The following is an 18666-nucleotide window of genomic DNA, read 5'->3' on the forward strand; positions in this document are numbered from 1 at the left end:
TGTTCCTTCATCTTTGGCGTTTTCAACATTCACATCCGCCATTATGCTAACATTAGCTTCATCTTCCCTACTTTGCTTGGTCGAGCTGAATTCTAGTTTTGATTGTGAAGTTTTTCCACGACTTCTGCTCGATCTTCCTAATGTAGATGACATCAGAGTTTGTTTAGCAGTGTTATTGCTCACTTTCCAATAGTGATTAGTTTGGTTTGAAATAGGATTTACCAAAGGTTTTGCGGAGGAGAGAGAAACACGTCTGTCTAGCACGCTGCCCTACCGGAACTCCCAACAATGAGCCAGATGCAATTGTTTTACTTGCAAAATTTCACACACATTTAAATACAAACATGGCGATATTACTTACTGCACGTCATTTTGAAATTAAATCCAAAACTTTTACACACATTTAAATACAAACATGGCGATATTACTTACTGCATGTCATTTTGAAATGAAATCCAAAACTTTGATTGAAATCTCTGTGGCTGTTGCATTTTACCTTGTGGCTCTAGCAAGTCAATGTATCTATGCATTTTGAGGCCATATACAACATGCTTAAATTAGCCTGGTGGCCTGTCCAGGGTGTCTCCCCACCTGCCGCCCAATGACTGCTGGGATAGGCTCCAGCATCCCCGCGACCCTCAGAGCAGGATAAGCGGTTCGGATAATGGATAGATGGATGGATGGGTGGATGGGTGGAAACTGAAAATTATGCTTGTGAGCACTTGTTACGTATGAGACCTAGGAACATCTAGGAATAGGTATGTATACTGACCTGGGCATCAAAGGTGCGGCCCGAGTGGCAAAGGTTCTCAGCATTACACAGAATAAAACCGGGCAGGATTTCCTCTTCTTCAATACCCTTCAGCCGCAGCTTGAGATTCTCCCCTGGACCAGCATCATCCGTTTCCACATCATCTGACAACAGGCTCAACACCTCCACAACGTGCTGCATGAAAAGGCAGAGGGAGTGAGGCAGAAAGGTAGGGATAAACAAGAACAAAGCCAGCCAATTCCCATTTACTTTTTTTTACTTTTTTTAATATATATAGAAGACACTCAATCCAAAGTGATTTACAAATAAGTTAAAGCGGGGCTAAGAGACATTTGTCAAAAACAGCAAACACTGAAAGAGCGTTAGGCTGATAGAGGGACACTTTGCATAGGTCTTTAAGGTGATGATCAAAGGTGAGAGGAGGGTCAAACCTAATGCAAGGGTTGGAGACTGGCAGAGATTTTTCTGACAGGGACATGAAATATGAGAGAGAGGAGAGAACCGGACCTGGTTAGAGGTGCCAACAAGGAGAATATCGGTCTTGGTGCTGTTCAGCTGGAGGAAGTTTTGCATCATTCATGCTTTTATCTTCTCAAGGTAAATGTTGAGACAAGATGCAGCTGCAGTCGAGTTTGAGGCTGTTTTTATGTGGAGTGGAGTGTTATCATAACAGTGAAATGATCTCTCATGCCGATTGATGACTAGGTAATGGAGCATGAAGAGGGTGAATGGGATGAGGCCCCAGACTGATCCTTGGTGGACACTATAATGAGATGTGTCTATTACTAGTGACTCCTCATAGAGACAAATTTAGTCCAATCTGAGAGGTAGGAGTGAAACCAATTCAGGGCAGTGCCAGAGAATCCAATGTTGCTGTGGAGATGACAGGGTTGGGCGATATGTAAAAATTTTCCTACCAGCCATTGTCAGCCCAACAATCAGCAATTGCCAATACACCCCCGGTGCATGTCGGCCATTATCAGTGAATGCAATCATGGAAGAGCTCATTGCGAAAAAGAATACAAAATCCCTTATTTGGGATTATTTTGGTTTTAAACTGGATGGAACCAGTAGCAAGCTGAAGGACCTAAATGAAGTAATTTGCTGTCCTCGCAAACGAGTAGTGCTGAAAATAGATTCTAACACTATCAATTTGCATGAGCATTAATGTGAAACTCTAATTTTACTAAAACATTACAGCCTATAGGCTACTCTTCTTCAATTAAACAAAACAAATCACTTTGAGAAAAGTCCAATGGCATCAGAACTATGATGATCAGGGTACACAACTGCACATACAGTTTTTGGTCTAGTTGTCAAATGTGATTTATGAACTAACGTTTTTCAGCACCAATCAATCAGACAGCAGCCACTAAAGATGGCTTAATTGTCATGTAACATTGTTAAGAAAAGTGCTATATAAATAAAGTTTATTATTATTTAGTTACTGCCCTGGTTTGTGAAAGTCTCGTCGGAAATTAGTGCAACAAGAACATGCATATGGCCCAACTCCAACTGCCAGTTCCTATTTGCGCACACTTTGAATTGCGCTTTACAGGTTGATCATTTACCGAGTTGAATTCTTGAGGACGCAGACCATCAAATCAGCAAAATAAAAGGACAAAAACGCCATACAAAAAACACAACAAAAATAAACAACCGCCGACTGGACTCAGCCAATCGCTGATATATTTGTCCAATGCCCAAGCCTAGAGATGATCATGGAGGCTCTTATGGTCAATGTGTCAAAGCACTAGAACAAGGAGAACTAGGAGAGAAAGGGACCCCGCGTCAGGTCCCATTAGCAAGTTCTTTGTGAAGTTAACCAGAGTAGTTTTATAACTGTGGGTTGGACAAAATCTTGAATGAAACTTCTCAAAAAGGCAGCTTAATTTGAGCTTGTCATTGAGGTGGGCAGTTACTACTTTTTCCAACACCTTGGACAGAATTATGAGATTGGAGATGGGCCTAAAGCTGGCAAAGGTGTCTGGATTTAGCCTTCTTGAGAAAGGGACAGAGAACAACTGTTTTGAGAGCAGGTGGCACATTACCAGCTTTGGGGGATTGGTTGTCTGTGATGATTCACACACTAAAAAACATTCAAGATGGATTTAGCAGCAATTTGGTCATCACAACAATTTCAAGATCAGGCTGAGTCTGCTGCTCTAGAGTGGTCAGGGTTCACAGTCACACATGATTACCTTATGGTGTGAGAAGGTTAAAGATTCATCTTTAGCCTCCTTATTGGTCAAGATTTACGTTGAAAAAAATCCAACATGTTTGATATTTATGTTGCAAATCTAAATGACTCTTGTCATTCAAGGGCACAAGTCAGAAAAGAGATCATTAACAGCCAAAGAAAACTGAGTACAAGCGGGAAAAGGAAAAAAATACACCAACTGGGAGAAGGCATGTCACAAGGATCGCAGAGCTATCAAAACAGATGAACTGTAGAATAAAGTTGGGCGAATCGGTTTGTAGGACGAGGGCAAGAAGAGCGGCTCTAACTAAAACCAAGACTAGGTAAAAACCAAGATGCCCTATCCTTTGTGAAGTTGGAGAAAATTAAACACTCCCTTCATGGCTCTAATGGACAATTTTATAAAATCTGGCAATCCTTCCTGGGACATGTCAGGTCCCTCCAACTGGATTCGGTCCCCATTGACTAGGTACCCCCCCTGCACTGTACCAATATCTTGCACTTCCTGGCTGAGTCCTGTTTTCCTCATATGAAAAGCACACAGTATGTATAGTATGTTTACTGTCACCAAATTCCCTTGTTTTGCCTTGAAAGTTTTTTTTTTTGCTTTCTTTTAAAAACTGTATATGTGTTTTATATTATGCTATGTTATGTTGTTATATGTGTTGAAAATCTGAAAAAAAATATTTATTACAGGGATAGTGTCTATAATGTGGATGCCTGGATATTAAATGTTCCATCTGCAATTTTCTTTAGGGGTCCCAGTAATATTTGTTGTTAAAATGTATTTAAGTAGCATAGCAAATGACATGGTTAAGCTACATTCGAGAACAATACTTTCCACTCATATCTTGGGATGTTTGATTTGAAATAACTTAATTTAACTGTAATAATACCTATTCTAATGATCTGTTAACGCCCCCTCCTCTTTCATCGGTTTCTGTCTGCGGCTGTCTCTTGTTCTGCCTGTCTCACTCTGTGTTGACAGGCGAATTCAAAGAATGAATTGGGGCCGCTGATAGCACCACAAGTTGCACATCACTTGTAACCACTATCTGCCCCTTTTATATCCCTTTATAGTTAAGGTCATTGAGAAAGTTGTTTCTAATCAACTCATATCAATCAGGTTACCGACCTAACCACAGTACTGAAACAGCTCTTATAAAAGTGTTAAATTAGATACGGCTGAATATTGACTCAGGGAAAATATCAGTTCTGGTTTTAATTGATCTCAGTGTGGCATTTGACACTGTAGATCACAGAACACCATTGGACAGGCTGGAACATTGGGTAGGACTTTCCGGAGTAGTCCTTAATTGGTTCAGGTCTTATTTAGCAGACCGGAGTTATTTTGTCACCATTGACAGTTATGAATATGATACAGCAGCTATGACATGTGGAATCCCCCAGGGATCAGTTCTCGGACCTCCCCTGTTTAATCTGTACATATTGCCTTTAGGCCAAATTCTTCAGAGCATGGATTACCATTGTTATGCAGATGATAATCAAATATACTGGCTCTCTCACCTGATGATCTCAGCCCAATAGACTCACTGTGTCACTGTTTGGAGCAGATAAATAATTGGATGAGCCAAAACTTTCTTCAATCAAATAAGGAAAAAACAGATTATTGTGTTTGGCAACAAAGAGAACTATTATAAATGAACAACTCAAGTCTAGAGCTCTAAAAACCTAAGACCAAGTCTGAAATCTTGGCGTTTTAATAGACTCAGATCTCATATTCACCAGCCATATCAAAGTAATCACTAAAACAGCCTTCTATCATCTTAAAAATATAGCCGGAATCAAGGGTTTGGTATCCCAAAATAACCAAGAGAAGCTCATCCATGCTTTTATTTACAGTAGAACTGATTACTGTAACGGTCTCAACTGGTCTTCCCAAAAAGACCATTAAACAGCTGCAGCCTATTCAGAATGCTGCTGCTAGAGTTTTAACCAGGACCAAGAGAACAGAGCACATTACTCCAGCCCTGAAATCTTTACCCTGGCTTCCAGTTAGTTACAGAATAGATCTTAAAGTGCTGCTACTTGTCTACAAATCACTAAATGGTGTAGGCCCAGAATAAATCACTGACATGCTTGAAGAGTATAAACTGGGTGGGGCTCCAGGATCCATGGACTCAGGTCAGTTAGTTCAGCCCAGAGTCCAAAACAAACTACCAGAAGATCTTCAATGTGCCCCAAATATAGCAATTTTTAAATCTAGGTTTTTTTTGTTTGTTTTTTTTGTTGTTTTTTTTTGCCTACGATTGAGCATTAAAACTTGCACCTTATTCCTATTGCACTTTCTGGAAGTAGATCACTAGTCACTCCCGGCAGGGAAGTGACTATGTATTTATTCTATTTTTTTTTTGTACTTTGTATTCTTTTTTTATAGCACCTGTTTTTTAATCATATTACTCTTTTTAATTACTATTTCAAAGTACATTTTAAAATGTACTTTGTACACTTGATTACATTTTATATACGATTGTTCCTATTTGTTTCGATTTACTCTCTTTCAATTATATTTTATATGGTTGTTCCTTTTCTATCTTTATTTGTGTAAAGCACACTGAATTGCCCTGTGTACGAAATGTGCTATATAAATAAACGTGCTTGCTTGCCCCCTCTCAAGGTCTGAGTCATATAAGATATTGAGCGAATCACAGAAAGTTGAATCAGTTCATCTGGACACAATGTTTATTGAGAGCAATGTTTCATCACTCATCTAAGTGACCTCTTCAGTCTCAACTGAATGCAGGTATCCCCACCCTTATAAACAATACAGTGGCATAACGACCGAAAACGACGACGCTGTACCACCAAGCTGACAACATCCCCACTGACACAGTGGCTGGGGAAGGGGTGAAATCCCACATTAAATAGGCCTTGATTAAGTGTGATTATCATAACTGGTCATTTGTCAAAGCCAGGAAGACATCCAAACAGTGCACCAGCTGATCTAAGAGAGGAGAAGGACAACAGCTGCCTAAGCGTAAACCAGTGGTGACTGTATGTGGCAGGAGTGTCGGAACAGTTGCGACGTGGATTTTCCAAACACCGCATTTCAGTTGCTTTCAAACCCCAAAACATGTTGTGCCAGAAATTGACCCACCTCAAAGGTCAGGTCCCCCGGCACAAATAAAGCAATACAGTGTACGCTTATACATCAGGCAACCCAAATCCCAAACACGCTGGCAAAAAGGATGGCACAACACAGAGGAGCTACACTGTCAGGCCATGACTCAGTCTACACCCATCTACAGGCCAGTGGCCATTCTTTCAAGGATGAAGATGTACACATCCTTGATGGGGAGAAACACTGGTTTAAACAGAGTCAAAGAAACCATCTATGTGAAGAGGGAACCATCATCTGTGAACAGAGTACACCTGTCGCCATCTTACAATTCTGTGATTGCAACTATTTCGCAATCCTCTATGAATAGTACACATGGCCATTGTAACTCTAGTTAATTGTCACGGCAATTTGCATATGAAACCGATTGTTGTTTTCAGTCATTATGCCACTGTATTGTTTATAAAGGTGGGTATACCTGCAGTCAGTTGAGACTGAAGAGGTCACCTAGATGAGTGATGAAATGTTTCTCTCAATAAATGTTGTGTCCAGAGGAACTGATTCAACTTTCTGTGACTTTCTTACCTGGATTACTGAGCATGCATAAAGACATTGAGTGAATGATATTACAGCACAAACCCACCCATTAAGTTTTGTAGCTGAGTGCAATTTGTCCTTGTTTTGTGTCTGATAGCAATTATCCATGGGGCAAAGTATAAATGGTGGCTTTAAGCTAAGAACACAGCAGGCAGGTTCAATGTCACAATACAATTTCAAGAGTAGGATTAATCAGTCACAGCTGGAAATCATCTCAGTTGCTACAATAAAACATTTCCCATGTCTGAGCTAGGTTTTCTTATTGTTGTTTTATGCAAGTCAATCAGCAGAGCAACCGTTGGCCTTGATTCATTTTATATCATGAAAAACCGCGATGGTTAAACACATTTGAAGTATTTTCTTACCGTCGTTTTATTGCTTTAGAATGAATGAATGTCGACCTGCAGAGCAGCCATTCTCCATTAATTTTATATCATGAAAACACGATGGTTAAACAAATTTGACGTCTTTTAATAAGGGCTTTGAAATTATGATAGCCTGATCTCTGTCATTTCATATTAGACTTGGTCGCTTTTGTGCAAGGGTCCGCCAAAGAGGCTGTGCATCCACAGACTGACAGGCAAAACATTTTTATTAGGCGGATTTTTCAGCTTGAGCACTGCATATTAAAAACTTGTATTTTTTTTCCCCATATTTCCCATTCAATTGACTTGGGCGCTGCACAAAAATCTTATAATGGCAGGAAAAACACTTGTTTTTTTCTGTCTGTGTGTGCGTGTATGGAGAAGGGGCGATACATACACTAGCAGATCTGCACTCTACTGAGCGCACTCCTCTAGTTTGTTAATGCCATGTCTTTTCCTTGTCTACAACAATATGAATTGCTTTGCAGCGTGTCCCATCCCTTGAGCAAAGCAGTGGTAATGAGGTCTTTTGAACTTATGGAGGTTTTTGTTTTACTGATGGTTTCTTAAACATCTCACTGTGTGACATTAGCAAAGCTGAGAAGAGGCTGTAGACTTACAGGGGATGGGCCAACAGTAGGAGGAGATGGAGAAGAGTAGCAGGAGATCAAGGAGCAGATGTTGACTTTTGTTCTGAAAAAGTCAATGTACTAGTTACACTGCTCCTCCGAAGTTTCAACTTATGATGGACATTGATGTTTTAGGAAATGGTTGGTGGTGGGGAAAAAAAAAAAAAAAAAACAGCCACTTGGGAGTTACCAGGATTGCAGTTTATGGGACTAGAGAAACGGTATGTGACTATACTTCTTTAAAAAGGACCAGGGCAAGGCCTCTGTTGTTCATGGAAAGCCAGTTTATGAATGGTGAGACAAGATTTTCTGTGGCGACCCTTTAGCACACATTTGGGAGATTTTTTTGTAGTTCACGATTAAAGCATGGGACTAAGCATGAGAAAGACAACATCCCAGTTTTGACAGGGACATGATAACCAAATACACTGTATTCAAAAAATTCAGTGGCAATGGAGAATAGAATGGTGTGGGGCTGTCTCTGCAGAGTCTGTAATGCAGTAAAATCCACTCCACATTTTTGCCTTGCCGTCAAGTCTCGTGTTTCCAATGATGATGCTCAGGTTTGTTTTGCTTCCACATTTCCAGATGAAACCGGGATGCAAGCCCATATAGATGTAATGGTGTCTGTTCCTTAAAATTTCAAGCTTTTGAAAACAATCTAAAATCTCTACAGAGTTATGAAGTCCCCATCGTTATGAGACAGTGCATATCATTGGTAATAACAGCCTTATTCCTCTGATTCTATCAGAGGAGGAGGCCAGGTCCATTATTCAGCGTGACAAAAGCTAATCAAGTCATGAGAAATGTCTCGCTTGCACGCTAGCTCAATAACAACGTTCAATGAAATTTCTTACCCTGTTTGGCATCATGACCAGCTGTTGTGCTTTGCTGATAGAGCCCGACTCCAGCTTGCCTAGAACTACGGTGCCCATGTCCTGATGTAGAGAGCAGAGGTGTTAAATCTTTAAAAACTTGGTATAAAAATGTAATTCTATATCATGCTAAAAACTATGGGTATATTGTTAATTCAAGTAAATATATTGTTAGTTCAAATACATTTTTTTCAATTCAGTTTTTTCCTATTTTAAGTCCAGCTTGCATTTTGATTTGTTTAAACGTAAATATGTACATTTCATTTGACTATGGCATGGTGTAGGTCTAGTTCAAATCTACTTGATAATGAAAATTTCACATAAATTGACAGGGCTGAAGTTATTCAGTTGATGAGATTGTACGCAGTACAGAACTAGACAGTTGCAGTGCTGGAAAAATCCATCAGTTTTAACTACCCCCCCCCCAAAAGAAGCTTGTTAAACCAGACTAATAATGATGTAGAGGCCTTATAGCAAAAGTAACTGAGTGGCAAGTTTGACTTCTCTGGTGAAGGGGGGATATGCAGAGTTTGCCAACTAGTCTAAGTTCATGTATACATTGGCAGCTGTTAGTGTGATCTGGCTGACTTGGTTCTTGAGCACCATAACGTTTGCTACATTTTCATGGTAACAAGCTGGTATTCATCATGACACCTGTTATTCATCAATAATACATTTTGCTGGCAGCAGTTCATGCAAACACTTCGAAAAACTGTCTTGTACACGCTAGGATACCAGCATCTCAAAGACAACCGTATACACACTATGTTCACCACAGTGCATTTGCTAGATACACCTAGGTGAAATTCTTCCTAATCAACTAATGACAGAATAATCTGATAAAAGCTATTCCTAAATTTCAGTTTACTAAGAGCAATTCAAATAGCTACCCTCTCACCTTGTATTTGTCGACAATCGGTAATCTGACAGGGCCATCACTCGATCTGTTGAAATTTGGCAAACTGTCCAGGTGTGGAATGAATGGTAACCCACTGCAATTACATTAATTTGACACGATTAAAAGAGATGCATAAATAATGTTATCAAATATTGGCCCTAATACCAAGATGAATAGGATTTCAGAGGTTTTCCCCAACATTAGGATACCTAGAACCATGTTTAACAAGAAAGACAGATATTAAAGAGTTGACTCACCTTAGGGCCTTTCTGGCCCTAGGATGATATACTAAGACTCCCAATTCAACTGAAAAAAACTGATCCAACAGATAAATTAAACACAAAAGGTCGGGTTGCCTTCATGGGAGGCTGACAGGACTTACGTGTACCAGGTGCATAATTCGGCAGGTTCCTTGAGGTTGGCTCCCGTCAAGCCAGAGCAGGGCATGAAGTGAATGTCTTTTTTAGGGTTGAAGCCCACCTTCTTTAAAAATGGCACAAGTTTCTCCTTACATTCTTCATACCTGGGGGGTTGAGAAGGAAAAGATGAGCCATTTTAATTTATGCAAGTTCTAAAGAAGTCTAAGAAGCTTGTGAACGTTGCATTAGTTAGCTCATACTTTGATAACACGGGGGGAAAAAAATCAAGTGAAACAAGTGTGTATGTGTTATGGCGATGTGAGGATATGCCAGTATCAATAATAACTGGCTGAAGCAAGATATCTTGGTAGCAGTCATGTTGCTGTCATTTTTTTACTCACCTCTCCAGGCTCCAGTTGACTGTGGGGTCATCCATTTTGTTTACCAGGACTATCAGGTGCTTTACCCCCGCTGTTTTAGCCAGCATGGCATGTTCTCGTGTTTGTCCACCCTTCTCAAAGCCAGTTTCAAACTCTCCTTTTCTGGCCGAGATGACCTAGAGGTGTACATATTTGTTGTTTGTGAACTGTCCTCCCATGAGACTCAACAGAGAATTCATTTTATCAACTAGCTTTAAACTAATAGGTTGTTTTTTTGGGGGTTTTTTTTGTGGTGGTTCAGTGGCTGTCCACGTCTTACACTTAACTACATTTTTCATGTACATTTATTTACTGCAGTTCTTAATCTATTGACTTAATTTATGTAGTATTTGAATTTGTGTATTTGTACTTTTGAAAGGAAAGGAGCCCAACCACTGATTTTCTCTTCACTACAGTCTCCAATGTTGGCATTAGATGAGTTTCACCCAAACTTGGAAAGTCACATTAAAAGGATGAGGAAACACATGGCAAAAATACAATTAAGAAAATAGTTTATGATGTAAAGAAATCTAATGATTCCGGTGAACAAATGACAATAAAGAGCTCAAGCAACCAAGATATCCATCTCCGGAGGGTTTTTCTTTTCTTTTTCTTTTTTTGGCAGAACTACCTCACAATACATTTTCATGAGTGCTGACACAAACTAGTTTATCCAAATTTTAAATACCCTGGCTTGTGTGCATAAATGTTTTGACGTCATGTAGAGTATAACTGATATAATAGGTTGCAATTGGGATTGTAACCAATGCTATCATTCCCCCCTCTTTTTTTACATGACTTTCCTGCTCTAAAGGACATTGTTAGTGTAATTTGAACTCACTGCTTTCGAAGTTAATTTCTGGTATTTTGTCTGCAAAAGTTGATTTTAGCTTACATGCTTTGCCCCTTCTGTACTGAAGAGCGACACTAGTGGAGTTTCTCAACATCGTTTCCCATCAAACAGCATGGCGCCTCTTCTCGTGACAGATCAGTGAAACAAAAATGCTCAAGTTTCTCATAATTGGTCTGACATGTCTCAAACTTTTCTTATAAGCCCTCAATATTAGAAGGTGTCAATCCATGCATGTATTTACAGCCATCCATTATCCAAACCGCTTATCTTGCTGTCAGGGTCACAGGGATGCTGGAGCCTATCCCAGCAGTCATAGTCATTGGGTGGCAGGCAGGGACACACCCTGGACAGGCCGCCAGGCCATCACTCACTCACTCACTCTCTCACACACACACACACACACACACACACACACACGCACCCGCCCCCTAGGGACAATTTAGTACGGCCGATTCACCTGACCTACACTACCGTTCAAAAGTTTGGGGTCACATTGAAATGTCCATATTTTTGAAGGAAAAGCACTGTACTTTTCAATGAAGATAACTTTAAACTAGTCTTAACTTTAAAGAAATACACTCTATACATTGCTAATGTGGTAAATGACTATTCTAGCTGCAAATGTCTGGTTTTTGGTGCAATATCTACATAGGTGTATAGAGGCCCATTTCAAGCAACTGTCACTCCAGTGTTCTAATGGTACAATGTGTTTGCTCATTGGCTCAGAAGGCTAATTGATGATTAGAAAACCCTTGTGCAATCATGTTCACACATCTGAAAACAGTTTAGCTCGTTACAGAAGCTACAAAACTGACCTTCCTTTGAGCAGATTGAGTTTCTGGAGCATCACATTTGTGGGGTCAATTAAACGCTCAAAATGGCCAGAAAAAGAGAACTTTCATCTGAAACTCGACAGTCTATTCTAGTTCTTAGAAATGAAGGCTATTCCATGCGAGAAATTGCTAAGAAATTGAAGATTTCCTACACCGGTGTGTACTACTCCCTTCAGAGGACAGCACAAACAGGCTCTAACCAGAGTAGAAAAAGAAGTGGGAGGCCGCGTTGCACAACTGAGCAAGAAGATAAGTACATTAGAGTCTCTAGTTTGAGAAACAGACGCCTCACAGGTCCCCAACTGGCATCTTCATTAAATAGTACCCGCAAAACACCAGTGTCAACATCTACAGTGAAGAGGCGGCTGCGGGATTCTGGGCTTCAGGGCAGAGTGGCAAAGAAAAAGCCATATCTGAGACTGACCAATAAAAGAAAAAGATTAAGATGGGCAAAAGAACACAGACATTGGACAGAGGAAGACTGGAAAAAAGTGTTGTGGACGGATGAATCCAAGTTTGAGGTGTTTGGATCACAAAGAAGAACGTTTGTGAGACGCAGAACAAATGAAAAGATGCTGGAAGAATGCCTGACGCCATCTGTTAAGCATGGTGGAGGTAATGTGATGGTCTGGGGTTGCTTTGGTGCTGGTAAGGTGGGAGATTTGTACAGGGTAAAAGGGATTCTGAATAAGGAAGGCTATCACTCCATTTTGCAACGCCATGCCATACCCAGTGGACAGCGCTTGATTGGAGCCAATTTCATCCTACAACAGGACAATGACCCTAAACACACATCCAAATTGTGCAAGAACTATTTAGAGCAGAAGCAGGCAGCTGGTATTCTATCGGTAATGGAGTGGCCAGCGCAGTCACCAGATCTGAACCCCATTGAGCTGTTGTGGGAGCAGCTTGACCGTATGGTACGCAAGAAGTGCCCATCCAACCAATCCAACTTGTGGGAGCTGCTTCTGGAAGCGTGGGGTGCAATTTCTCCAGATTACCTCAACAAATTAACAGCTAGAATGCCAAAGGTCTGCAATGCTGTAATTGCTGCAAATGGAGGATTCTTTGACGAAAGCAAAGTTTGATGTAAAAAAAATCTTATTTCAAATACAAATCATTATTTCTAACCTTGTCAATGTCTTGACTCTATTTTCTATTCATTTCACAACATATGGTGGTGAATAAGTGTGACTTTTCATGGAAAACACAAAATTGTTTGGGTGACCCCAAACTTTTGAACGGTAGTGTACATGTCTTTGGACTGTAGGAGGAAACCAGAGCACCCGGAGGAGACCCGTGCAGACACGGGAAGAACATGCAAACTCCACACAGAGAACAACCACCAAGGTTGGACTATCCTGGGGCTCGAACCCAGGACCTTCTTGCTGTGAGGTGACCGCGCTAAGCACTGTGCCACCGTGCCGCCTATTTAATGTATCTTAATTAATTTAATGTATTTAAATTACATTTTCTATTCCTTGAAAGAACTGTGCAAAGCCTCATTCTACTTTCTTAAGAATTTCTCCAAACTCAGCCCTACTTGAACTCTGTTTAATTCAGAGAAGCTGGTCCATACATTTATCTCCTCAAGGCAAGAAACTACAACGCACTCTTCCACCAGAGTCAATGGCAGGAGCCTAATTCAGAACTGCACTGCCAGCATCTAATGAGTGTGTATAAACATTAACACCAGGGTTTTTCCTGCATAGAGAATTCAGAAGTGGCCCACCTTTCTCAGACTGTTTGCCGCCTCACTGTGTTGGCATGGCACAACATGATTTTATGCTCACAGACTCTATATAAAAATTGCTGTTGTGCTCAGTGGAGTAACGTCATTTGTGATTGCTATGGTGACATCACTGCAGTGTAGCACCATATCATAATCAGCACAATGCATTCTGAAATGCGCTGCCAAAGAATGAGCTCATGTGTGTCACGGACCACACATCACAGTGAAATCCAGTGGCTGTGAGCAAACATCTTGTATTCTTCTGCACCCAAGTATGTCTAAAATTTTAAACACAAGTTTTCTAAATTACATCCCATCAGTCAAACATTTTCAACTATTCAATTAAAAAAAAGTTTGCAAGGATGATGGGAGGACAGGAGGTGAAATGAGTGCGACATCATGTAATCCGATTATCACTAAACCTACCATTAGTTAAAATGCGTAATTCATGTTACTAAAAATATGCTGTGGATATCAGGTCTAAAACTGAAGGAGAAGTAGAAGAGGGTACTGCTGCTGGAGGAGTTTTGGTGAGGATAGGTGTAGCCCTGGTTAAATATATCAGGCTTTAAAAATGCAGAGAATAAATAATGTCGTATTATTGGGAAAATAAATTCATTTAAGAGAGAAGGTTAAGATCATATAAATCGTTTTAAAAAGTCATTTCATAGAGTTTCATAATATTGAATAGTAATGTGTGTTTTACTATTTACAAGGTTTATGCTCATACATCATAAGTTCATAGTTGAGCATAGTTTATTTGAATTTCACATGGTACAGCACATGTTAAGTTTAACAACCTAACCTGATTTAATCCAAATGTCATTCATTCTTTTCCTTTAATGTAATTCGTGTATCCTAAATTATTAACCAATCTGATAGTGTATTCAGAGGAAAAGGGGTGGGGCTTGTGGCCCCAATACTTGGTTTCGTGGGTGAAAGTGGGAGACAGCAGCTGGACACGATAGAGTGAACCTGTCATTTTTGACATTGATTGTGAACTTTGTATGCAGACCGTCTGGGGATTGACGACCAGTTAATTTCATCGTGTGTTTGTGTATATTGTTTCTACTAAAGGTCACTACTGTGGTATTGTCTTACATGCCTTATCATTCCAGTAGGTGGCAGTAGCGCCTAGCACGACAGACTGTACGTGTTGAGATGTGCATGTCCCTGAAGAAGAGTTCCGAGCAAAGGAAGTTGAAACTACACCTTGCGTTGTCCGTCTGCTCTTTTCATGCTAAGGGTACTACTCAACATATTGGCGACGACGGGATAATTATGGCCCTGCTAGGTATTTCGCCACCTCCGGCATTTTTACACAGCCCGGGTGTGCCCACTGTCCACTTTGATACGTGGATTCGTATGTTTGATAACTACGTGATGGCTCTTGCTGACAAGATGGAAGACAAGAGGAAGCGCGCCCTGCTAATTCATACAATCGGTGCGGAGGCACAACGCATTTTTTATACACTGCCAGTCGATAGTGACTCTTATGCAGATGCTTTGAAAGCATTGAAAACTTATTTTGTCCCGAAGTTGAATGTCGTGGCAGAGGGAAATAAGTTTCGACAGAGATCTCAGAGGACTGGTGAGTCTACTGCAGAGTTTGCTGCTGCCCTGCGTGAACTCGTTGCTACATGTGAGTTTGGCTTGGCGGGCTTGCTGACGATATGATGAGAAATCAGATTGTTGAAAAGACGAACAATGCTAGGATTAGAGAACGTCTGCTGCTTGAGGGAAATCTGACTCTGGAGAAAGCCATTACACTTTCATGCCAGATAGAACATGCAGTAGCTGGGGCTAAAGCGATGACCACTACACACCATGGAGCGTCAGCAGAAGTCGGCATGGTGCGTGGGGGGTCTAGGTTCCGAGGCGGGAAACACAGACGTCCACAGAAGCCTTCACCCTCCGTTTCCCGCCCTCTTTCCAACGCGGCTGCTGCTGGTAAGAGTTGCTACCGGTGTGGCTCCACAAACCACTTAGCAAATGACCCCAAGTGCCCAGCTAAATCAGCCATTTGTAGACAATGTAACAAGAATGGACATTATGCCAACGTCTGTAAAAGCAAGTCTGCGTCACAAAATGTGGGGTAAGTGTCCACTGCTTCCACTGAGAGTGTTGACACTGTGACAGTGCTACACATTGATGAGAATGACGTGACACGGTGCAATAAGCTGATGTGCTGTGTCTCCCTGGAGGCTTCCAGCGGCCCCAAAATTACTACTGATTTGATAGTAGATACTGGGTCTGGCGTTTCCATCCTTCCTGAGCACATATACAGAAATCACTTCAGTCATGTGACCCTTTCAAAGCCCGAAAAAAGACTTCCCACTTACACACAGAAACCCATACAGGTGCTTGGTTGCATGGAGCTGAAAGTGACTTACGAGACAAACAGTGCATCTACACACATTCATGTGGTGCCAGCGGGAACGCCCATATTGGGCATGGACCTTTTCAATGCGCTACGGCTACAAATTTCAGATGGTAAAGTGACTGCTAGTAAAACCCTACCTGTTACAAACCCTACTGTTCCCGTACACTACACTACTGTCAACATGGAGCCAACTCTCAATGCAGAGAGTACTGGGACAGTTAGAGGCTTCATCCACAAAGTGAAGGTGAGATCTGACATGCAGCCTGTGCAGATGAAGCTACGCTGTCTGCCCTTCGCCTTGCGTGACCAAGTTTCAGAAGAGCTGCAGAGATTGGAGAAGGATGGAGTGATTGAGCGCATCGACTCCTCACCGTGGGTTTCACCCATTGTGGTGGTGAAACGGAAGTCAGGCTGGCTCAGGATATGTGCAGATCTCCGTGAGCCTAACAAGGCGGAGGTCATCGATAGCCACCCCTTACCACACATTGAGGAGGTGTTCCATGAGCTGCGAGGAGCACACATGTTTTCATCCATCGACCTACAAAATGCGTATCATCAGGTTCCACTCCACCCTGAGAGCAGAGACCTTACCAGCTTTATTACACATGATGGACTTTTCCGCTTCACAAAGGTTCCATTCGGTCTCGCCTCAGCTCCAAGTGCGTTTCAGCGCATGATGTCACAGATCCTGTCAGGCCTGGATGGCGTACAGTGTTACTTAGATGACACTGTGGTGTATGCAGACACCCCAGAGCTACACGAGAGAAGGCTAAAGGCCGTGCTGCACCGCCTGAACAGCAGTGGCCTGAAGCTAAATATGGAGAAGTGCCTTTTCAGACAAACCAAACTGTTCTACTTGGGGCACGTCGTTTCTGCATCGGGTATCCGCCCCAACCCAGAGCATGTTGTTGCTATCAAGAAGGCCCCTGCTCCTGAGGATGCTACTGCCCTCCAATCCTTCCTGGGCCTCACAGGGTGGTATTCTAAGTTCATCCCCGGTTACGCTTCTGTGGTGGAGCCCCTCCGTGCTCTCCTGAGAGGGGACGCACAGTTTCAGTGGACTGATGCTGCACATCGAGCTTTCACCCGACTCAAGGAACTGATTGCTACAAGCCCAGCGCTCACGTTATTCGACCCCACTCTCCCAACAATAGTCACTACAGATGCCTTTGACTACGGCATAGGCGCTGTGCTCACCCAAATGCACGGGGACACTGAATTGACTGTTGCCTTTGCGTCCAGAGCTCTTTCTTCCAGTGAACGAAACTACTCCATCATCGAAAAAGAGGCTCTCGCCTGTGTGTGGGCGGCTGAGCGGTGGCGCACATACCTGTGGGGGAGACACTTTACCCTGCGCACGGATCACAGCCCGCTTACAACTCTCCTATCTACAAAAGGTTTCGGGAGAGCAGGGATGAGGATAGCGAGGTGGTCTGCCCCCCTCATGTGGTTCAACTACAGTGTGGAATACAAACCTGGCCGTGACAATGTTGTAGCGGACTGCCTGTCGCGCCTGCCCCTGCCTGCCCTTGACCAAATGGAGTTGGAGGAGGACACTATAGTGCTAGTGACTGTTGATCTTACCTCTCTTACAGCTGACCAGTTACGCACTGCCTTCACAGACTGCCCTGTTTTGCAGCAGGTCACCAAGCACGTTCGCCAGCGGTGGCCACGCACTTCTAAGGGCCTGGACCCAGCCCTGTTGCCCTATTATCGTGTACGCACTGAGTTGGCTGAGCTGGATGGCTACCTGATACGTGGCACTCACCGTGTGGCGATTCCCCCGGCTCTTCAGTCACAACTCATACAGCTGGCTCACAATACTCACCAAGGCATCGTCAGGACCAAACAGAGACTGAGAGAACTCTACTGGTGGCCTGGAATGGACTCTGATGTTGAAACTGCCATCAAGTCGTGTGCTACCTGCTCCCAGCATGACAAAACAGCCAAAACACGAGCTGCTCCCCTGCAACCTGTTGCCTTTCCCAATGCTGCCTGGGAAAAGCTCGCTATGAATATAGTGGGTCCGTTTCATTCTGCTTCCCGACTGCCGGTTTGCTATCACATTAGTGGACTATTACAGCAAATGGCCAGAAGTGGCCTTCACATCAGATGTGACGTCTGCCACTGTCATAACCTTCATGTCCACCATCTTCAGCCGTGAGGGCAACCCCCTCGAACTAGTCACTGACAATGGCTCCTCCTTTGTGTCTGCTGAGTTTGAGTCTTACTTGGCAGCCCAAGGCATTACACACTGCCGCAGCTCCATCTACTCCCCTCAGAGTAATGGAGAGGTGGAACAGAGTATTCAAAGACTGTCTCCAGACGGCTGACATCGAGGGCAAGCCCTGGAAGCCCTTTGTCACTGATTTTCTTCTGACGTACCGTGCCACTCCCCATGCAGTGACTCAAATCTCTCCTGCCGAGCTGCTGCGCGGTCGTCCTTTCCGCACCATCCTGAACATCAAAGGTCTCCCACCCCCTCCTGCCTCTACTCGGCGTGACACCTTGAGACACACTGTGGCGCTGAAGCAAGCCAAAGTGAAGAAATACACTGATGAGCGTCGGGGTGCACGGTCTCCTACATTCCAGTGTGGATCGTATGTGCGGGTTAGGAAGCCTGGCATCACAAAGAAAGGACACTTCATGTTCACACAGCCCTTCCAGGTGGT

General features: G+C 42.6%; 1 protein-coding gene across 1 annotated transcript in view; it reads right to left on the reverse strand.

The window, feature by feature from the left end:
* Nucleotides 1-18666, reverse strand: part of gspt1l (G1 to S phase transition 1, like) — a 44692-nt gene that overhangs the window by 12380 nt on the left and 13646 nt on the right. Inside the window, exons 7-11 of the mRNA XM_056287160.1 lie at nt 10176-10330; nt 9798-9938; nt 9416-9509; nt 8500-8580; nt 773-946 (exon numbers count right to left, since the gene is read on the reverse strand). Coding sequence (XP_056143135.1) covers nt 773-946; nt 8500-8580; nt 9416-9509; nt 9798-9938; nt 10176-10330 — 645 coding nt within the window. The remainder of the gene's footprint in view (nt 1-772; nt 947-8499; nt 8581-9415; nt 9510-9797; nt 9939-10175; nt 10331-18666) is intronic.

This window comes from Lampris incognitus, chromosome 10 (assembly GCF_029633865.1).
Source record: "Lampris incognitus isolate fLamInc1 chromosome 10, fLamInc1.hap2, whole genome shotgun sequence".
In the NCBI taxonomy this organism is placed as follows: Eukaryota; Metazoa; Chordata; class Actinopteri; order Lampriformes; family Lampridae; genus Lampris; species Lampris incognitus.